At 44.2% G+C, this 23,446-nt stretch overlaps 1 protein-coding gene across 2 annotated transcripts in view; it reads right to left on the bottom strand.

Moving 5' to 3' along the window:
- The window catches only part of LOC121576977 (SLIT-ROBO Rho GTPase-activating protein 1-like), a 150,487-nt gene that overhangs the window by 22,385 nt on the left and 104,656 nt on the right, over nucleotides 1-23,446 (bottom strand). The window contains exons 9-15 of one of the 2 annotated variants that reach the window (XM_041890626.2): nucleotides 17,892-18,089; nucleotides 17,229-17,313; nucleotides 15,453-15,480; nucleotides 11,490-11,598; nucleotides 6,526-6,586; nucleotides 5,191-5,268; nucleotides 4,347-4,481 (exon numbers count right to left, since the gene is read on the bottom strand). In XM_041890626.2, coding sequence (XP_041746560.1) covers nucleotides 4,347-4,481; nucleotides 5,191-5,268; nucleotides 6,526-6,586; nucleotides 11,490-11,598; nucleotides 15,453-15,480; nucleotides 17,229-17,313; nucleotides 17,892-18,089 — 694 coding nt within the window. Of the gene's footprint in view, nucleotides 1-4,346; nucleotides 4,482-5,190; nucleotides 5,269-6,525; nucleotides 6,587-10,793; nucleotides 10,828-11,489; nucleotides 11,599-15,452; nucleotides 15,481-17,228; nucleotides 17,314-17,891; nucleotides 18,090-23,446 lie in introns of both variants that reach the window. The other variant, XM_041890627.2, reaches the window with a different exon arrangement.

Raw genomic sequence — 23,446 nt, 5'->3', positions numbered from 1 at the left:
GACTACAATTATTTAGATTCAGGTTGAACAGTTTTTAGCTTGATCTGCACTACCGTTCAAAAGTTTGTGGTCACTTAGAAATGTCCTTGTTTTCCATGAAAACATACATGAAATGAGTTTGAATAGGAAATATAGCAATAGGAAATAATGATTTTTAATTGAAATAATAATTGTGTCCTTCAAACTTTGCTTTTGTCAAAGAATCCTCCATTTGCAGCCTTGCAGACCTTTGGATTCTAGTTGTCAATTTGCTGAGGTAATCTGAAGAGATTTCACCCCATGCTTCCTGAAGCACCTCCCACAAATTGGATTGGCTTGATGGGCACTTCTTACGTACCATACAGTCAAGCTGCTCCCACAACAGCTCAATAGGGTTGAGATCCGGTGACTGTGCTGGCCACTCCATTATAGACAGAATACCAGCTGACTGCTTCTTCCCTAAATAGTTATTGCATAGTTTGGAGCTGTGCTTTGGGTCATTGTCCTGTTGTAGGAGGAAATTTGCTCCAATCAAGCGCCGTCCACAGGGTATGGCATGGCGTTGCAAAATGGAGTGATAGCCTTCCTTCTTCAAGATCCCTTTTACCCTGTACAAATCTCCCACTTTACCACCACCAAAGCACCCCAGACCATCACATTGCCTCCACCATGCTTGACAGATGGCATCAAGCACTCCTCCAGCATCTTTTCATTTGGTCTGTGTCTCACAAATGTTCTTCTTTGTGATCCGAACACCTCAAACTTTGATTCGTCTGTCCATAACACTTTTTCCAATCTTCCTCTGTCCGGTGTCTGTGTTCTTTTGCCCATCTTAATCTTTTCTTTTTATTGGCCAGTCTGAGATATGGCTTTTTCTTTGCAACTCTGCCTAGAAGGTCAGCATCCCGGAGTCGCCTCTTCACTGTTGACGTTGAGACTGGTGTTTTGCGGGTACTATTTAATGAAGTTGCCAGTTGAGGACCTGTGAGGTGTCTGTTTCTCAAACTAGACACTCTAATGTATTTGTCCTCTTGCTCAGTTGTGCACCGGGGCCTCCCACTCCTCTTTCTATTCTGGTTAGAGACAGTTTGCGTTGTTCTGTGAAAGGAGTAGTACACAGCGTTGTACGAGATCTTCAGTTTCTTGGCAATTTCTCGCATGGAATAGCCTTCATTTCTCAGAACAAGAATAGACTGACGAGTTTCAGAAGAAAGTTCTTTGTTTCTGGCCATTTTGATTCTGTAAATCGAACCCACAATTGCTGATGCTCCAGATACTCAACTAGTCTCAAGAAGGCCAGTTTTATTGCTTCTTTAATCAGCACAATAGTTTTCAGCTGTGCTAACGTAATTGCAAAAGGGTTTTCTAATGATCAATTAGCCTTTTAAAATGATAAACTTGGATTAGCAAACACAACGTGCCATTGGAACACAGGACTGATGGTTGCTGATAATGGGCCTCTGTACACCTATGTAGATATTCCTTCTTTTTTTATCAGCCGTTTCCTGCTACAATAGCCATTTACAACATTAACAATGTTTACACTGTATTTCGGATACATTTTATTTCATTTTAAAATGGACAAAAAAATTGCTTTTCTTTCCAAAACAAGGACATTTCTAAGTGACCCCAAACTTTTGAACGGTAGTGTATATTTCTTATTAGTATGCATAAAGCTATTTAAATGTATCCGAGGTGCACAAACGTATCAGCCATTAAGCCAACACATCCAGAGAACGTCCTCCTGTCACAGTGAATCCGGTGACATTCAGGGACAATTTCTGTCTGTGCGTCGTCCCTGCACTTCTCTAAAATGTGCCTGACATGCCACTTTGCAGGGCTGCGTATGTAATGACGGATATCCATCTGAATGTTCCCACTCACTCATTGATACCCAGTGTGCCTGCAGCTATAAGCAGCATATTAAGGCAGAGGCCATTAGGATAAGGCCCAACTCTCTATAGCAGGGGTTGGCAACTTTTTGTCGGAGCGGATGGTTGGGGGGCCAGAACATAATTATAATAATTTGTGCACTGCAACTTGACCGCAACTATGCCCCAAAATAAGTTGTATTTGAAAATAACAATAATTTCATACCTTGATTACATTGAGACATGATCACATAAGTCTCTTTTTTTATTTGTGGGAATAATTGGGAACAGATTTTCAAAACTATTTCTGGTCTTTTTTGACTAAAAACTAAAATACCCCCCTATACAAATAAAATCACTTGCGGGTCGGTTTCAGCGCGTGGGCCGCCTGTTGCCGACCCATGTTCTATAGCCTGGTTGAACCAGACTGAATGCTACGCTCAATGGCGAGCGCAACATTCAGTCTGGTTTAATCAGGCTACAATCTCATGGGCCCTCACAAAGACTTACTAACCATAGATGAAGTTGTCTCTGAGCACAGAGCTGCTCCAAATACCACTAAGGATACTTGCACTGTTCTTAAACTTACTGGGGAAAACAGTTATAAATATCATTGAGGACAATTGCACAGTTATAAATCACACTGGAATAAATTCTGCTGTTTCCAGTTCTGTTGCTGCCCTAAATATCACAAGAAAGTGACACTCTTCTAACAGATGGGAAAGGGAGTGTGCGTGCACGTGCATGTGTTGCCTTCTTTAGTTAAAAAGCAGTGATTGTAAGTACTTGGGCAAGAGTGTCTGCTAAAGGACTAATGTACAAATGTACAGACCTCACACTGTTTCTCTATCTCTCTCTCTCTCTGTCATCATCTCCCTCTCGATTCTCTCTTGTCAACGAGAGAAAAATAAACTCTGACGTATTGATCCATTTTTGTCACTACTGCAATAATGATCAGAGACAAAGCATCTCACAAAACTTTAGTCTTGTGTCAGAACGATCATACAAAGCGCTGAGCGCTGATCAATTACGCTTTAATCCGCCCATCTCCTCTGTTTCGAAGCAGCCCCTTTAATGTTTTTCATTGGTGATGACGATGGCTTCCTGAAATAGCGCTGTCACCGTGAAACGAGTTTGGGACATTTGGGAGATGGGCTTTTGGGAATACTTGTGATGTTATTCATCTTCCATGAGTACCTAACTAGGTTTCTCTTCTGCATGGTTCCTCAACACTTCAGAAGGATGCTATTTAAAGAACAGCCCCCCCCCTCCCTCCACTCTCTTCTCACGATCACCACACCCTACTCGCTGTGGAAGACGGTAGACAGACAAGGCAGGCAACTATACAACAGAGACAATAAAATAAAAACATTGACAACCTCATGTACAGACACGTGTTTTCTCAGTGCCCAGTGAGCCAGCCATTTAAAGTAAAGGTGACACTGTGCTGCTTATCTGGCTTGTGTGAGGGTTTTATTAATATGATACTGCTGGCTGGGCATGATGCCCACTCTCCAAGCGCTGGTATGTCAGGCCTTAGAGTAAGCAACAGGGAATCCCCATCACTCACAAGTGTAAGCCGATACCATATCTCGCTCACGTGCGCACACACACTTAGGCCACAAACCAGTGCACACAAACACACTACCCCCCCCAAAAAAAAGGCATTACAGCACACGTTGAGTACAGTACATGTGACTCACACTAGCCAGCCTATTGTTCTTGAACAACAGTGGCTACTCCACTAGTCCACCCTCAAAGCCCCCACATGACTTCTTATAAGGTCAGAGCGAATCCCACAAAGAGCCGACTGAACTATGTAAGACCGTGTCACACTGCCTTTACAGTAAGAGAACAATGTGGCCGTCTGTGCCAGAGTAGTGAAGTCGCCACTGTATGGTTTGATGTAAACACTACTGCCTTTATAAATATACATTTCATTACCCAACACCAGGCTGTACGGTGAGATTTATGTCACAGCTCATCCCATGAATGCTCTAGTCAGTGGAGAAGACGGACAACACCACAACGTGGTACTATTCACCCGCTGGCACAAAGACGGGGTAACACAGCAACATGCTATTGATGAAAACAGCCCAGATGAGCAAGTAACTATAATGTCTAGTCCCAAGGCTGTTTGTGATGATTCCCCCATAGTGGGACATTAAGAGTTGACCTGCAAAGAGCATGTGAATACTGTCTAACTAATGACTCCATTTTATCTGCTAGACGTCCCATCAATGCCAGGAAAAAGGCCACTTAGGACCTACATGGCTCATAGAACGCCCCTGGTCTGACTGCCACACAATGAGTCATAATGCACTCCCATTGAATATCAACACACTAAGTTGAACATCATATGTATGCCCATAATGTGAGTGTGTGTTTGTGTGCTTGCAGGTGTCTGTCTGTGTGTGTGTGTCTCAGATTATACTGTAGTACACCCAGCTGTGTGGAGACAGAATGCATATAGGACGAGTAACAACAGCTACTTACTGACGCAGGACAGGAGGTCGTTAAATCTTTCCTTGGGCAAGAGGGATTTTTCCAGGCCCCGGAAGTAGAGTTTGAGAACACCGGCCACTGAGTTGATGTCGTGGTTGTTCTCGTCATCTGTCAACGGGTCATTACCTGGGAGACCGATAAGTGTATGTGAGGATATGTTGTATGCAGGCAATGATGTAATTTCCCCTCACTAGAAGGAAGTTACAAACTTACACACTGGCAACACCCATTTGACCAGTGCCCCCGATCCCCCCTGTCTCCGCCTCCAGTATCTGTGCTGCAATAGTCTATGTGCGGGGGTATAGGGTCAATCTGTCCTATCTGGTGTTTTATCTAGTGTCCTGTGTGAATTTAAGTATATTTCCTCTCTCTCTCTCTCTGAGGACCTGAGCCCTAGGACCATGCCTCAGGACTGAGCCCCCCGCACCGGCTGTCTCGACCTCTGAATGCTTGGCTATGAAAAGCCAACTAACATTTACTCCTGAGGTGCTGACCTGTTGCACTATCTACAACCACTGTGATTATTATTTGACCCTGCTGGTGAACATTTTGAAGAACAATCTGGCCTTTATAATGGCCATGTACTCTTATAATCTCCACCCAGCACAGCCAGATGAGGACTTCTGCTGATGAAAAAAGGGCTTTATGAATACATTTGATTTGATAAGTTCCTACCAGTGTAAACAAATTATTTTAAAATAGTAAATGAAGTGTCCACTAGACCAAGTCAAATTCTGTAGCTCAAAAGTATTATATAATCAATTGAAGTCCACTCATATCTACTCATATCAAATGTGTGAAGTGTCAATTGACTAACATGTTAATAACATCCTACCTCTCTCGAATGAGTTCTTAATGTCATTGATTTCCATCTGAGACCCGGACACACGGAATATCCCTTGATGTTGAAGGCCTGAAGAGAACAAAGAACATAGAGAGAAAGAGAGGTAGAGACCCAAGAGAGAAAGGGTGAGACACACATTTGGTCCATTGTGACAAGCAGCCATTACAAAAGACCACCAGTGCAAAAAGAAAATCCAGTTTAAATCCCAACTAAAAGCCACATCCCGTTCCTCCAGCCCTTCACTTTTCCAATTAAAGAAAATTAATGAGCGAGACAGACCGCAATCAAGTCTTACTAAAGCGTCCTCCAGCCGGGATTTAATAAGGAGAGAGGTCAGAGGTTGGCGCAGAGCTTAATTAGCCGACGTCTGCCCCGTCACAAGACGGGCGCCCCAGTACTGTAAGACGTCGCCGGTGTCCGCAAAACACGGAGAGAGGTCATTAGCGTCACTCCTTCAAATGATTAAGCCGACATGTTATGTTGGAGTTTTATTAATGCGGCTCACAGTAATAGTCTAACTAACCTATTTGACAGCGTGTGTGAAGAGGTGGGGTGTGTGTGTGTGTGTGTGTGTCTTGCATCCATAGAGATGTATATGGGACTCTAGTGCCCAAAAACATGTTTTGGAATGGGCAGCACCATTGAGGACTTTCATCATTTTTAAGTAGTCGACTGGGTGGGACTTCCTATGGGTTAAGGAAGGATCACATAATTCCATCCAGGTCATCAGGAGGGATCAGCCAATGAATTATACTCGTGAGCAAACATCCCATAACTGCAGGTGGCAGTAAATCGCCAACCTTGGCCTTATACTTGTTCAAACAACACACTACAGGTGGCAGTGTGCACCCTTTCAGTTTGTTTACTCAAGTAGTAGAAGGAAATGGACTACTTCAAAATGGAGATAGCCTCGATGGCGCTTCCCGTGTGCTCACAGATGCCAATTAAGGGACAGATACAATGTTGCGATCTCTATACATCTCTATGGTTGCATCCCATTGGCTGTATGGATGGTTGCGGTAAACAAGATGGCATCTGCATAGACTTTCCCATGACCGTGACTAAAATGGAACGGATTCTAACACTGACACGGGAAGAATGGACACACCAAAACAATGAACACTCTGAAATTGTCGGAATGTTACCTTTGACCAAACTTGGACGGGTTGCACACAATTTAGGAGCTTTCCAAAAGATGAAAAAAATCTGCACTAAACAGTAATTTTTGACTGTTACACTTGGTTGGCCTGCAAGGGGTGTGGAAATTTTTGAAAACCATAGCTGTTGCATCGTAAAATATTAGTAATTAATGGATGACCAACTCACCATAAAGATTGATGAATCGAATACAGCTCTCGACCACACGGGGAATAGCTTGTCCAGAGTCCTTCACAACAATAGGAATGGCATCTCATTAGTAATAGATGGTTCATTCTGACCTCAAACGCAATATATTTTAGTCTTTATATGCACATTTTTATCTACATGCATGCCCACCATTATTAGACTGATAATGATCGGTAACACTTTACTGTTGCCGCCCTTATGTATGCACTTAAAGCCTTTATAACAACTATATAAGACATTATACCATCTGTCATAGGCATAAGAGGGACTACAGTAGTGTTACCAATGATCATATTGAACGTTTGCAGAGACAGACTGGAGTTTTGCAGCTGCAGAACCATTCACGCCAAGGCCTAGTCCCTCACAACGTCTCAATGATTTTAATAGATCACTAAATCTACAGTAGTGACTCATTGACCACAATGACAGGCCTGTGCAAGTGTTCCTCTTACCCAATACAAATCTATGGGGCTACAGTGGTACAAAAAATGGCCTCTATCGTGTTCATGTGTTACGTCAACACTTGAGACAGATAAGTGATGTGAGGTTATGTAATGGCGCTACTACCACACACTCCATATGGAGTGGAGAGTGAGAGAGGGAAAGAGGAGGAGGAACTGTCCCTTTACAGCAGGGGTCCCCAATTACATTCATCTGTGGGCAGATTTTTCCTTGAGTGGATGGTCGAGGGGCTGGAACATAGTTATAAATAATTTGTACACTGCAAATTGACCGCAAGAATCCCAAACAGATTTAGTGTTAGACAAAAATAGAATCATTTCAAACCTTGATTACATTGGGATGCCTCTTTATTTATGCGTGGGAATACTTGGAAACAGATTTTCTAAATTAAAATAACTTTGAGCTGATTTCCTGGTGATTTTACAAAAATATAAACGCCACATGTAAAGTGTTAGTCCCATGTTTCATGAGCTGAAATAAAAAGACCTCAGAAATGTTCCATACGTACAAAAGAAATCTCTCAAATTTTTAGCACAAATATGTTAACATCCCTGTTAGTGAGCATTTCTCCTTTGCCAAGATAATCCATCTACTTGACAGATGTGGCATATCAACAAGCTTATTAAACAGCATGATCATTATACAGGTACACTTTGTGCTGGGGACAATAAAAGGCAAATGTGCAGTTTTGTCACACAACACCAAAGATGTCTCTAGTTTTGAAGGGAGCGTGCAATTGGCATGCTGACTGCAGGAATGTCCACCAGAGCTGTTGCCAGAGAATTTACATGTACATTTCATGTTCATTTTTCTAACAATGTCGTTTTAGAAAATTTGGCCCAGCCAATCAGAATGAGTTTTTCGCCTCAGCACCCTCTCAGACAATCCCGCAGGTGAAGAAGCCGGATGTGGAGGTCCTGGGCTGGCGTGGTTACACGTGGTCTGCGGTTGTGAGGCCAGTTGGACGTACTGACAAATTCTCTAAAACGACATTGGAGGCGGTTTATGGAAGAGAAATGAACACTGAGACTCTCTCAAAACTTGAGACATCTGTGGCATTGTGTTGTTGTGTTGTGTGACAAAACTGCTAATTTTAGAGTGGCCTTTTATTGTCCCCAGCACAAGTTGCACCTGTGTAATGATCATGCTGTTTAATCAGCTTCTTGATATGCCACACCTGTCAGGTGGATGGATTATCTTGGCAAAGGAGAAATGCTCACTAACAGGGATGTAAATAAAGCTTTTTGTGTGTATGGAAAATATATGGGATCTTTTATTTCAGCTCATGAAATCATGGGACCAACACTTTACATGTTGCGTTTATATTTTTGTTCAGTATATATATACACACATATACATACATACAGAGAGAGAGAGATTTATTTATAGATTTTTTTAGCTCTGAAAACTTTGGGGGCCAAATACAGTGTCTTCAGGAAAGTATTCAGACCCCTTGACTTTTTCCACATTTTGTTACGTTACAGCCTTATTCTAAAATGGATTAAATAAAACAATTTCCTCAGCAATCTACACACAATACCCCATAATGACAAAGTGAAAACTGGTTTTTAGATATTTTTGGAAGTTTATAAAACCTTGAAAACAGAAATACCTTATTTACATAAGTATTCAGACCCTTTGCTATGGGACTCAAAATTGAGCTCAGGTGCATCCTGTTTCCATTGATCATCCTTGAGATGTTTCTACAACTTGATTGAAGTCCACCTGTGGTCAATTAAATTGATTGGACAAGATTTGGAAAGGCACACACCTGTCTATATAAGGTCACACAGTTGACAGTCCATGTCAGAGCAAAAACCAAGCGATGAGGTCGAAGGAATTGTCCGTAGAGCTCCGAGACAGGATTCTGTCGAGGCACAGATCTGGGGAAGGGTAGCAAAACATTTCTGCAGCATTGGAGGTCACCAAGAACACAGTAGCCTCCATCATTCTTAAATGGAAGAAGTTTGGAACCACCGAGACTCTTCCTAGAGCTGGTCACCCGGCCAAACTGAGCAATCGGGGGAGAAGGGCCTTGGTCAGGGAGGTGACCAAGAACCCGATGGTCACTCTGACAGAATTCTAGAGTTCCTCTGTGGAGATGGGAGAACCTTCCAGAAGGACAACCATCTCTGCAGCACTCCACCAATCAGGCCTTTATGGTAGAGTGGCCAGACTGATGCCACTCCTCAGTGAAAGGCACATGACAGCCCGCTTGGAGTTTGCCAAAAGGCACCTAAAGACTCTCAGACCATGAGAAACAAGATTCTCTGGTCTGATGAAACCAAGATTGAACTCTTTGGCCTGAATGCCAAGCATCACGTCTGGAGGAAACCTGGCACCATCCCTACGGTGAAGCATGGTGGTGGCAGCATCATGCTGTGGGGACATTTTTCAGTGGCAGGGACTGGGAGACTAGTTAGGATCGAGGCAAAGATGAACGGAGCAAAGTACAGAGAGATCCTTGATGAAAACCTGCTCCAGAGCGCTCAGGACCTCAGACTGGGGCGAAGATTCACCTTCCAACAGGACAACGACCCTAAGCACACAGCCAATACAATGCAGTAGTGGCTTTGGGACAAGTCTCTGAATATCCTTGAATGGCCCAGCCAGAACCCGGACTTGAACCTGATCGAACATCTCTGGAGAGACCTGAAAATAGCTGTGCAGCAACGCTCCCCATCCAACCTGACAGAGCTTGAAAGGATCTGCAGAGAAGAATGGGAGAAACTCCCCAAATACAGGTGCCAAGCTTGTAGCGTCGTACCAAAGAAGACAAGGCTGTAATTGCTGCCAAAGGTGCTTCAACAAAGTACTGAGTAAAAGGTTTGAATACTTATGTAAATGTTATTTTTTATTTTTTTATAAATTAGCATTCTGGGGTATTGTGTGTAGATTGATGAGGGAAAAAACAATTTAAACAATTTTAGAATAAGGCTGTAACCTAACAAAATGTCGACAAAGTCAAGGGGTCTGAGTACTTTCCGAATGCACTGTAAATGCACTTGCAGGCTGAATTTGGCCCGCGGGCTGCCTATTAGGGAACCCTGCTTTACAGAAAACACATTCCTCCCTCCCTCCCTCAGTAGAAGGGTACAAGATCTGCACTCCAGAGTAGCCTACACTTTGCAGAAGTACCAGCTGCCATCTCTCTGCTGGGGCAGAGAACTCTTACATGCTTCTAATAATGTTTTGGGTCTGTTTTAACCCCAGGGAATATACACATGGCCCCAAACATAGCAATCATGCCAGGATTCCAGGAATCACCAGGTACCAATGCTCTGTAGCTGAGATGGACAGGGCCTGGGCCACTACACTGCATGCTGATGTAATACAATCACATGTGACGTGAGGACTAAGCCAGATAGTATATGTTGGGAGAAATCCAATACCTATCAATGTAGATGTTGAAAGGTTTAAAATAAGTGTTGGGTATTCTAATAATTGTACAATGTAATCTAAGCCCAATTGTAAGTATGGGGTAGATGTGCTATTAATAGGGTACGGGCCAAGTTGTACTTCGGTATCCAGCTGCAACCATGGACACAGGGATATATGAATTACGATATCAATGAAATGACATCTATAGATGTGGGCAGTTCAGTCTTTCAGAGCAAACCTCCAGGGAGTTAGTATTGCACATCAACACATACAGGTCAAAGGTTATCACAGACAGGAAGTGGCAGTGGGGTTAGGGGCAGAAAAAGAGACAGACAGGAAGGAAGTCAGTATAGACAGGCAGCAGTAGGGATCGATCCCTCTAGACTCCAGTGTCTCCACTCTACCTGGTGTCTGGCGTGGGAATTCCGTCGTCCGCGGCTACGAGGAAGAGTAAAAGGAAGCAGAGAGAACGAGAGAGAGGCGAAACCCAGATTAAATCACCACAGCAGCCACCTAGAGTACCACAGCCTAGCCCAGCCCTCACAGGCCCTCACCCCCCACACACTGAGTACAGAGCGGGCATCAAACGCAGGGGAAGCAGCAGGAAGGACAGCAGGGCACTGTGAGGTGGTGAATCCCTTATCGCTCTGGCCACCGTCCCCTGGCTGTCACATATATCCTGCTGACCATGGCTGCTTTCATACCAACCACAGGAGAGAGGGATGGAGAGAGAAAGGGAGGAATACCAATGCCATAGCTGACAGCATGGACTCAGGGGGAAAGATGGAGACAAACGTCATCCCTTCATCCCCTCCTCCTTCACCCCCCTCCTCCGTGCTAGCGTGCCCTCTGCTCTGCCATTATTCCACCTCCCCTGGATTCACCCTGTCAGTACCAATGCGGTCTCTGTGCTTCCCCAGCGTTTGAGACTACAGAGCTGCAGAGAGAACCGAAAAGATAGAACCACTGACTTATGTGGTTAGCATAATAATCAAAACCCAGGAAAAGAGGCAAAGCGAAAGTGGTTGAGTTACAGTCATCATTATGGTAATGGTCGGCGAGACGGTCGGTAGCGGTCCGAGTCCGGACTTGACCAGTACCTTGACAAAGGACTCCAGATTGCCATTAAACAACTTAACGTTAAAGATAGAGCGGGGTCTAGCCCTCCTATTCGTGCCACCGTGAGGTTTGGGCGGCACATTGGGAGGCCTAGAAAATGGAGACGGTGTTACAGAAACTAGAGAAATCTCCTACAATGAACATACACTGTACATAATTTGGTAAACAATTCTGGCATCTGAGAGTTCAGATAAACTAAGCATGCATTTCCTAAACTATGGCAAAAAAGTAACTTGTTGTGTTGTCGTGTATGGGGTCAGTCAGGGACAGGTAAGCCTGTTCTGTGAGTTTCCAAGTGTTAGTCGTGAAATTATGCTGGGCCCTGATCTGATATCCCCACTAGTTTCAGTAAGCTGTCACCATTGCCTATAGTTAGAGGGTTTGATATCCTACCTTTTCCTTTACACCCATCATCAAAAGGTCATGAAAATACCAGGCCTGTGAGGGGGCACCGTGCAGCAGCATCCACCTCACGACATGTCCCAGTGGATGTGTGTGTGCATGGCATGTAGCACGGGGGTGGTTGTCTGGTGAGTTAGTTCAGTAATCTCATGACAGATACCAGCGGTGTTGTCCCTCGTCCCCCCCCGTTGCTCCCCTACCCATACTGACATTAACTACTGTCATGCTCATGGTTAAATTTAACACATTTCTACTGGAATTGGCAAGAGAAAAATGCTCTTGGAGCATAACTAACGAAATGACAGTTAACTAAAATGTATGTTTAATACAGTATAAACGAATGTATAGAATGTATTATACAAGATACAAAATTCGCAAATTCTACAGCACAACGGCAGAGGCATGTCTTAAGTGTAAAACTAATAATGACTCAATAATCCATGCTTTCTGGGAATGGTATAAAGTCTGGAAGTTGTGGGCGGAGTTAGAAAGTTGGCTGTCAGAAGTATTACAATGTAAACTTACTTTTAATCCGTCTGTCTGCATATTTCAAGACATGGCATATGGGGGTGTCGTGAGATACCTAATGGGCTGGACGATTCTCTTCTCATTACTCATCTTGAAAAAACGTATACTAAAAACTTGTAAATCAATCAATACGCCATCATTAACAAAATTGTAAAATTAAACGGTTCATTACTGAAATAGCATGGGCGACCGAGAAAAACAAATTGGTACAATTTAAGGCCAAGTGGCAAACAATAATGCAGGCACTAGGGATGGGGGTGTGAGCATGCGGGTCTGGGCAAATGAGACGTAGTTGTTGTTTGAGTGCGTCTGTAAGTTGATGTTCGTATGTATAAGTTTGTGTATATATATATATATATATATATATATATATATATATATACACATACACATACATACATACATACATACATACATACATACACACACACACACACATTCCACTGTTCAAAAGTTTGGGGTCACTTAGAAATGTCCTTGTTTTCCATGAAAACATACATGAAATGAGTTTGAATAGGAAATATAGCTAAATGAATAGTAAATGTAGTCACTGACGAGGTTAGAAATAATGATTTTTTATTGAAATAATAATTGTGTCCTTCAAACTTTACTTTCGTCAAAGAATCCTCAATTTGCAGCAATTACAGCCTTGCAGACCTTTGGCATTCTAGTTGTCAATTTGTTGAGGTAATCTGAAGAGATTTCACCCCATGCTTCCTGAAGCACCTCCCACAAGTTGGATTGGCTTGATGGGCACTTCTTATGTACCATACAGTCAAGCTGCTCCCACAACAGCTCAATAGGGTTGAGATCCGGTGACTGTGTTGGCCACTCCATTATAGACAGAATACCAGCTGACTGCTTCTTCCCTAAATAGTTATTGCATAGTTTGGAGCTGTGCTTTGGGTCATTGTCCTGCTGTAGGAGGAAATTGGCTCCAATCAAGTGCCGTCCACAGGGTATGGCATGGCGTTGCAAAATGGAGTGATAGCCTTCCTTCTTCAAGATCCCTTTTACCCTGTACAAATCTCCCACTTTACCACCACCAAAGCACCCCCAGACCATCACATTGCCTCCACCATGCTTGACAGATGGCATCAAGCACTCCTCCAGCATCTTTTCATTTGGTCTGTGTCTCACAAATGTTCTTCTTTGTGATCCGAACACCTCAAACTTTGATTCGTCTGTCCATAACACTTTTTCCAATCTTCCTCTGTCCGGTGTCTGTGTTCTTTTGCCCATCTTCATCTTTTCTTTTTATTGGCCAGTCTGAGATATGGCTTTTTCTTTGCAACTCTGTCTAGAAGGTCAGCATCCCGGAGTCGCCTCTTCACTGTTGATGTTGAGACTGGTGTTTTGCGGGTACTATTTAATGAAGCTGCCAGTTGAGGACCTGTGAGGCATCTGTTTCTCAAACTAGACACTAATGTATTTGTCCTCTTGCTCAGTTGTGCACCGGGGCCTCCCACTCCTCTTTCTATTCTGGTTAGAGCCAGTTTGCGCTGTTCTGTGAAGGGAGTAGTACACAGCGTTGTACGAGATCTTCAGTTCTTTGGCAATTTCTAGCATGGAATAGCCTTCATTTCTCAGAACAAGAATAGACTGACGAGTTTCAGAAGAAAGTTATTTGTTTCTGGCCATTTTGAGCCTGTAATCGAACCCACAATTGCTGATGCTCCAGATACTCAACTAGTCTCAAGAAGGCCAGTTTTATTGCTTCTTTAATCAGCACAGCAGTTTTCAGCTGTGCTAACATAATTGCAAAAGGGTTTTCTAATGATCAATTAGCCTTTTAAAATGATAAACTTGAATTAGCAAACACAATGTGCCATTGGAACACAGGACTGATGGTTGCTGATAATGGGCCTCGGTACGCCTATGTAAATATTTCATTAAAAATCAGCCGTTTCCAGCTACAATAGCCATTTACAACATTAGCAATGTCTACACTGTATTTCTGATCAATTTGATGTTATTTTAATGGACAAAAAATTGCTTTCCTGTCCAAAACAAGGACATTTCTAAGTGACCCCAAACTTTTGAACGGTAGTGTATATAAATAAACTTGTACATATAAACTTTGATTATATTTTATATAGTGTGTGTTTACCAGAGACGGTAATGTGAAGAACAACATGACCTGCACCAAAATCAGATTAGGATATTGGCCAAGGACTAGATTAAGTGTATTTTTGCTACTACTTTCAACACTTTTAGTCTTGAAATCTTTGTTTGTTTACCTTATTCACTCTGTTTAGCACATGGCCTCACATGTGAATTCTTAAAGAGATGGGTGGGGCTAAGGCTTAAGAGGGTGTGAACGATGCTGAATGGGTGTAGACAAAGAAGAGCTCTCCAGTAGGTGTACCAAAACATTCATGGACCATTTTGTCAAAAGTGGGGTTACAAGTTCATCAACTTTCAAAGCAGAATTACTTTCCCATTGTTCTCTCAACTGAGGTGTATGATATACAATTTTCTAGCTCTGAGTCTCTACTTTTACCCAATGTAAAAAACACAATTTAAAATTTTTATACATAGGACCGAATCCAGGAGGGGGTCAAAAATATTCCGGAGCATTGCTTTGCTATCTGAGAGAATTCAAAAGGGGGGGAAGAGATTCAGAATCATTGCCATGCTAGGCATATGGCAAATTAAATCCCAGGGGTGTCCAGAGCAGTAACATCTGCTCTCTCCACTCCGCATCTCTCCAAGGTCAGGAGTTTGATAACAGCTAAAGTACAGTAGGGATAATTTTCCTGTGCACATAGTGATAAGGGAGAACTTTTCACATGGCAAACTTTTATTTTCTTTACAAACCAGTGGAAATGTGTCTAGACGTTGTTGGAAATTTGACTGTAGGAGGATAAAGAGAGATAGTGTTCGCAATGGAAAGTACAATGACTTTTGGGGAAGGTTTTTAAAGAACTGAATTCGGACAACTAGATATAGACAGAAAGGGTCTTATTAAAACCTAAGAGGTTTGTGTATGAGAGAGAGTGGTAGTGTCTTACCTTGTGGTCATATAGTCCCCTCTGTGACCTGTGGAGACAGAGGGGAGAAAGGGAAAGAGAGATGAGACATGGGACCTGTCCCTGAGGACCCTGCAGAGCTTTGTGCACACGCTCAGTAAAGCATAATGCAGCCCTGCCATCTGCCCACAACCTCTGGCCTCATATTATTATACTCTTAGGTAAAGAGTATGTATTTTTAGGGCAATCTCAGTAAAAATTGTACAAATAGAGAGGTTGAAGTCCGTCGTGAGACATTACAGTAAAATAGAAGGATGTATTGCAAAAGGAAATAGTAAATTGGTAATATACAGGTAAAAGATGGATTAGTCTGTGGACATCTGAGGGGTGGAATTAAGATTAGAGGGATTGGTCGATTTGACGATGCACTTGGGAGTCCAGTAAAAATAGGAAGAAGCTATATGTATGTATATTGAATTTTTATGTTTTCCACCAGGTCCTCCAACCATGGGTTCAAATAAAATAAAATAAAATAAAAGACAATGACGCATAATGACTCACGCACAGTAACACACATATTTGAAAGCTTTATAGAACGCAGGATCCCTTGGCTCAATACAATCAAAGTACCAATTCTCTATCTCAACTCCCTGTATAGTCAACAGATTGACTGAGACTGATTGATTGAGACCACTCCGAGAGCAGCCTTTATTTGTTGCTATCAGGACCAGGAGCAGCAGTTCAGTGTTGACAGAAGCTTAGTCAAAGGCCTTGAGGAGATATACCACCAATGTAGAACACAGGGACCCCAGCCATAATAGTAATATGCGCTGATGCTGCCGGGCCATTACGCTAACCACTAATCAATCTCTAAGATGGATAATACAACGGCACAATCCCTTTAGCTCTGACTTGGCTCGCTAATGCTGAGATTATTTCTCAGTAGTGAGGCCCGATGGAGAAAGTAGCACAATGGAAATGTTACCACATCGAGAGGAGATTGAAATGGACAATTTTAGAATCAACCTAGTATGTTTTTACCTGTTTCTAATTAGCTGAGTTCTAAAGCACAGCATTTCATTCAGAAAGTGCATGCAATCTTTCCCTTTCATTTAACCATGAGTTCCTTTACAAACCCCAGCCCACTGGCCACAGACAATAGCCAAGACGTTCAGTCAGTTTACTGTTTAATACATATGGAAACCTACTTAGTTCACAACTCAGCCAAACTAAGCCCAGTCATTTCCCTCCTGTCTGGATGGTGGAACGACCGACAGACAGACAGACGGACAGACAGAGGGGACAGACAGACAGAGGGGACACAGACAGACAGAGAGGGGACAGACAGACAGAGAGGGGACAGAGAGGGGACAGACAGACAGAGGGGACAGACATACAGACAGACAGAGGGGACAGACAGAGGGGACACAGACAGACAGAAGGGGGACAGACAGACAGAGGGGACACAGACAGACAGAAGGGGGACAGAAAGACAGACAGAGGGGACACAGACAGACAGACAGACAGAGGGGACACAGACAGACAGACAGACAGAGAGGGGACAGACAGACAGAGAGGGGACAGACAGACAGAGAGGGGACAGACAGACAGAGAGGGGACAGACAGACAGAGAGGGGACAGACAGACAGAGAGGGGACAGACAGACAGAGCGGGGACAGACCGACAGAGAGGGGACAGACCGACAGAGAGGGGACAGACCGACAGAGAGGGGACAGACCGACAGAGAGGGGACAGAGGGGACAGACAGACAGACAGAGATGAAGTAGGCCAGGACATTGGGGGTCTCTGATCCCTTACCTTCTCCCAGAGTCCTCTTCAGCAGGTCGTGCTTGGCCTGCAGTTTGGAGATGAGATTGCTGCCCTCCAGAAACTCCCGGAATTTCTGTGGAGAATTCAGAGTAATTACTAGAGCTGATGAGCCAAGTGAGCGTTGCCTGCCCTTAAGACACCAATCTCTGATAAGGCAGCCAAGGGCAAAGAACACAACGACAAATAACGTTTTTTTAAAAGCTTTATATCCATCTTTAGACGGCCAGGAGGACAGAAGAACAAAGATATATATTTTTGAAGAGCTTTGTGTCAGAGTTAAATTGCCCAGAGAGGGAATACATAAGATACGCAACATTATAAAGCAAAAAAAATTAATCACTAGAAAAACAAGCACAGTATGCACATATTTTTGTCACATGCTCTATTGCTAAGATACATTACAACTACTACCACACCACCATGGATCACAACGATCCAAAGTAGTCAAAATCCAATGTATTAATATTTCCATAGCAATTTCTATAGTGACTGTCAGTCTGAATTTAAAGTCAGCACAACTTACAGAAAATGTATGTTGCTTTCTATTGCAAACATTTTGCTACATATTGCTACTGTGTTCAATGAATATGACCCTGCCCAGTTCTATACAGTCATAACTCAGAGGTTACCATTAGGGGGCGCTCTACTCACCATGAAGTAGAACTGCTCTGTCTCCTGCTGGTTGGCCCTCCGCTTGGCGATGCTGGGCTTGCTGAGGTAGGTCTCCGACACGGTGGATTTGACCGACTCGGTGGAGCGGCTATGGTGGAAACACTCGGACACGTCGTAGTCTTCGATGGTCACCATATCCTGGATGGTAGTCAGGGTGGCCTCCGACGTCTTCTTGATCTGGACAGAACACAAGAGAGGACCGCAACTTTACTACAGGTTTACAGTGCCACAGGTGTAAACACATTAAACTGTAGTTTGTTTTCCCTCAAGCACTCAATCAAGTACCCATATCCGTTTGAAGGACCAGTGCCTAGTAACGACCACTGACCAAAGATCCAAGAGACAGAGTTTATAACCCCTAACCTATAGGCACTGGCTGAGGAGGGTACTTGAGTGAGTTGCAGAAGTTATAGAGAGAGTTAGTGTTACTACAATGCAGTTAGTCAATATGTTTTATCCAACTGTATATACCTACCAACACTACCCAATGGTAGCCAAGTCTGAGTGCTATCAGAGTACAGCATGGTTGGTACCACCATTGTAACCAATTGAAATAACTTATACCATGATCCCCCTCTTATCACTTTCTATCCCATGTGAAAGTAATGTGAGAAATTCATGGCTTTCTGACAGCCTCTCACGCAGCATGACAAATGCCTCAGTCCTTGAGCATGACTCCAGACCAGGGCAATCAATTTGCATGCACTCCGATAGAATAGAGCTGGAAGGAAGGAAGGTAGGGAGGAATGGAACTCAGTCCCAGACTTTTAATTCTTATTTCCATAACCGCCACTTCACTGTCAGCGAGTGCTTTTCCAAGAGCTTGTAAACGTCAGGGCTTGGCCAAGCATATCCCATCACTTACAACAGAGGAGGAGGACACCACAATGCAAGATTCCACTAGAGACCGACAGTAACCGTGACTAAGTCAAAAATATACTTATTTCCAGTTTGCGAACAAACTGTTCCCACCTTCAAAGTGTTCAAAAAGGTCTCACTCAGAGACGTTTTGGCCCCTGAAAATACTCCCATTTCACTGATGCCCTGATGTGATACATTTGGGGGAGAAGGATCGAAGGAGAGAGATGAAAGAGAGAGAGAGAGAGAGACTTAGAAGAGAGTTAGGAGGTAGATAGACAGGATGGAAATGATGGTGTTGCATGCTGAGGGCTCACATGATGTCAGAGAGCATGTGTTCACCTGATGAAGTGGTTGAAAGATACCTGCCAGAACCCAAGACTGACTGTCGAGTGTGTCAGCGTGAGTCATTGACACAGAAAAGATGCAGAGAGAGCGAGAAGGAGAGTGAGAGCGAGAGGGGGAGAGAGAGAAAGAAGGAGAGCGAGAGAGAGAGCAAGAGAGAGAGAGAGAGAGGCCAACTCGCACAGAACAGAAACAGCCTAACCGCCATCTCTAGCAGAAAGCGCCACTCTGCATACAACACAGAACTCTGACAGGGAGGTTAAGGCGTGTGACCATCAAAGTCAGAAGGCGTGTACCTCTGATAGGCGAGCTAGTAACTAGTCGAGCTGTGAGCGCTTGAATGAGAAATATCTCAAGGGGGGGTGGCTTGAATACGCCATTAATCTCAATCTCAAAGTCAGACTCGAGCATACCATAGTCAAAGGGAGTGTTCTTTCATTCAATAAATCATTAATGAAGACCATGACATCTAATGGGAGAACAACATTGGTTCCACATGTAGCTACTATACACAGAGACAGGAACAGATTATAGCTTGTCTTTCTAATTGTCTGACCCATGACTCATTCAACCTTTGAGGCACCTGAGAAAAACAGGGTGGAATGAAGGAACCCAAGGCTCTCTTTCTTCAACTACCCTTTCATCTGTGTGTTGTTACGGTGACGGATCACATGACTGATTCTGCGTGTGCGCACACACACACACACACACACACACACACAGCGGCTGTAGTTCCACTGTCATTCGTTGCTATGTGGAGCAAAAAACTGAAATGACATCATGCCAAGAAAGCATGCCAAGTCACACTGTCATTCGTCGCTATGTTAAGCAAAAACCAGAAATGACACACCATGCCAAGAAAGAGAGGCCATCTGGTGAGCAGTGGTTCCCCGTCCTGACCTGTGTGGAGCATCCGTTTCATCCAGGCAGACAAGGGCATGCAGCACCATGGCTTTTCACGACCCTCCACACAGAGGGGTCCTGCCTGCACTGACTACATACAGCCAGTGTGAAAGCACCAGCTGGGCTTAGGCGTCAACAACAACTCCCCGTCCAGAAATACATTCCACACCCAGTGTTATACCCTGAGCCTTGTAGCCCAGTATGAAACACACCACTCAAACCACAAACATACAGTACAGTACTAGACTACAACACTATAGGTCAGGACAGGGAGAATGACAGTGTACAAGAAGAAATTGAGGATTGGCAGGCGATTAAACTTCTCATAACTTAGACGTTTCAAATTAAAGACAGCCTGAAAAGTTTATTTGGTGATTTAGAACATCGCTACTATAGTACCACCTTCAATTACTAAAGAGAACTGGATCATTTGAAAGTTTCAGATGAGGAGTGATAATACTGAGTGGAATGAGGGTGCTTAAAATTCACTTCCTTTTGCTTGACAGGATTGATCAACATTCTGCTTTGATAGGACCCAAAAGACCTGGGTCTTCCTATTTTAGCACTCCTACTATGAGATGCCTTGTGAATACGGGTCCAGAGTTGCACTGTTTAGGACCAGCCCATGGGTTCCATCATCTCTGTGCCCTTGACACGGAAGTACCTTTCCTAACAAACTCCTGGGTAAGAGGCGAGCCCCCTCTTTCCCCAGCCTCTCCCGGGTGGGCCTGCGGAGGCCAAGGGGCCCAGCTGTCACAGTATGGAGAGGACCCACGCATGCGAGATAATTGCTCCCAGCTACAAAGCTGTTGAAAGTCCCTCTATTATTCAGCAGACTACTAGTTACCAGTGTTGACTGCTATGCTCAATTACAGCAGGGCTTTTAGATAGAGACGCTCACTGGGATATGCCCATTGGTGCCCAGCAGGATTAGAGCAGGAGGCCTGGAGGTGATCCCGGTGGCTGCTGGGGCAGCCTGAGACTACAAGGCCATTAGGAGCAAGATACATGGAATATAGACATTTCTTATCACCTTGATTCTAGAACTACATACCTTCTTGACATTTGGCATTTAGGGTCTGCATCTTCATGGTGTATTTGGCTTCTGAACTCTGGGGTTGAATATAATAATAATAATAAATGCCATTTAGCAGACACTTTTATCCAAAGCGACTTACAATCATGAGCATACATTTTATTTATAACCCCCTTTTTCTACCCAACTTCGTGATTTCCAATTGCGATACAATTACGATCTTGTCTCATCGCTGCAACTCCTCAACGGGCTCGGGAGAGGTGAAGGTCGATTAATGCGTCCTCCGAAACATGACCCGCCAAACCGCGCTTCTTAACACCCGCCCGCTTAACTCTAAGTCAGCCGCACACCATTGTGTCGGAGGAAACACTGTTCAACTGATGACTGAAGTGAGCCTGCAAGCGTCCGGCACGCCACAAGGAGTCGCTAGAGCGCGATGAGCCAAGTAAAGCCCCACCGGCCAAACCCTCCCCTAACCCGGACGATGCTGGGCCAATTGTGCGCCGCCCTATGGGACTCCCGGTCACGGCCGGTTGTGACACAGCCTGGGATCGAACCCGGGTCTGTAGTGACGCCTCAAGCACTGTGATGCAGTGCCTTAGACCGCTGCGCCACTCGGGAGGCCCCTGAGAGCATACATTTTACGTATGGGTGGTCCCGGGGATCGAACCCACTACCCTGGCATTACAAGCGCCATGCTCTACCAACTGAGCTACAAAGGACCATGGTCAGCCTGACAAGTGACTTCACAACTACCACATCTCCAGTATAAAACTTGTCTGGCGAGTAGCAGGACTTCTATCCATCAGGGCCTGTGGTGAGTAGCAGGACTTCTATCCATCAGGGCCTGTGGTGAGTAGCATGACTTCTATCCATCAGGGCCTGTGGTGAGTAGCAGGACTTCTATCCATCAGGGCCTGTGGTGAGTAGCAGGACTTCTATCCATCACGGCCTGTGGTGAGTAGCAGGACTTCTATCCATCAGGGCCTGTGGTGAGTAGCAGGACTTCTATCCATCAGGGCCTGTGGTAAGTAGCAGGATCAGTGAGTCAGGGCTGCGGCTGGCCAACACTAAGTTAACACTGAACACACATCTCCCAGGCTTTGATGTGCCACCCTGAGGTTTATCTGTGGAAAAACAAACACTGGCTCCCTACAAAGGAGACCGTATGGGATTGCCAGGGTTTGTGCAAAACGCCTGGAGAATATCCATTAAGTTCGGTACACATCTAGCGAGAGAGAGAGAGAGAGAAAAGCGACGCCATCTGTATCTGTCTAAAGCGGTGTTTCATCCAAATATCAGATGCAAAAGGAATTTATATGACTGGATTAATAGCTACAGTGAGGGAAAAAAGTATTTGATCCCCTGCTGATTTTGTACGTTTGCCCACCGATAAAGACATGATCAGTCTATAATTTTAATGGTAGGTTTATTTGAACAGTGAGAGACAGAATAACAACAAAATAATGTCAAAAATGTTATACATTGATTTGCATTTTAATGAGGGAAATAAGTATTTGACCCCTCTGCAAAACATGACTTAGTACTTGGTGGCAAAACCCTTGTTGGCAATCACAGAGGTCAGACGTTTCTTGTAGTTGGCCACCAGGTTTGCACACATCTCAGGAGGGATTTTGTTCCACTCCTCTTTGCAGATCTTCTCCAAGTCATTAAGGTTTCGAGGCTGTCGTTTGGCAACTCGAACCTTCAGCTCCCTCCACAGATTTTCTATGGGATTAAGGTCTGGAGACTGGCTAGGCCACTCCAGGGACTTAATGTGCTTCTTCTTGAGCCACTCCTTTGTTGCCTTGGCTGTGTGTTTTGGGTCATTGTCATGCTGGAATACCCATCCACGACCCATTTTCAATGCCCTGGCTGAGGGAAGGAGGTTCTCACCCAAGATTTGACGGTACATGGCCTGTCCATTGTCCCTTTGATGCGGTGAAGTTGTCCTGTCCCCTTAGCAGAAAAACACCCCCAAAGCATAATTTTTCCACCTCCATGTTTGACGGTGGGGATGGTGTTCTTGGGGTCATAGGCAGCATTCCTCCTCCTCCAAACACGGCGAGTTGAGTTGATGCCAAAGAGCTCGATTTTGGTCTCATCTGACCACAACACTTTCACCCAGTTCTCCTCTGAATCATTCAGATGTTCATTGGCAAACTTCAGACGGCCCTGTATATGTGCTTTCTGGAGCAGGGGGACCTTGCGGGCGCTGCAGGATTTCAGTCCTTCACGGCGTAGTGTGTTACCAATTGTTTTCTTGGTGACTATGGTCCCAGCTGCATTGAGATCATTGACAAGATCCTCCCGTGTAGTTCTGGGTTGATTCCTCACCGTTCTCATGATCATTGCAACTCCACAAGGTGAGATCTTGCATGGAGCCCCAGGC

Source organism: Coregonus clupeaformis, chromosome 11, assembly GCF_020615455.1.
Source record: "Coregonus clupeaformis isolate EN_2021a chromosome 11, ASM2061545v1, whole genome shotgun sequence".
NCBI classification, from domain to species: Eukaryota; Metazoa; Chordata; class Actinopteri; order Salmoniformes; family Salmonidae; genus Coregonus; species Coregonus clupeaformis.
Note: the sequence above shows the minus strand (reverse complement) of the source record. Positions and strands in the feature narration are given on the sequence as shown.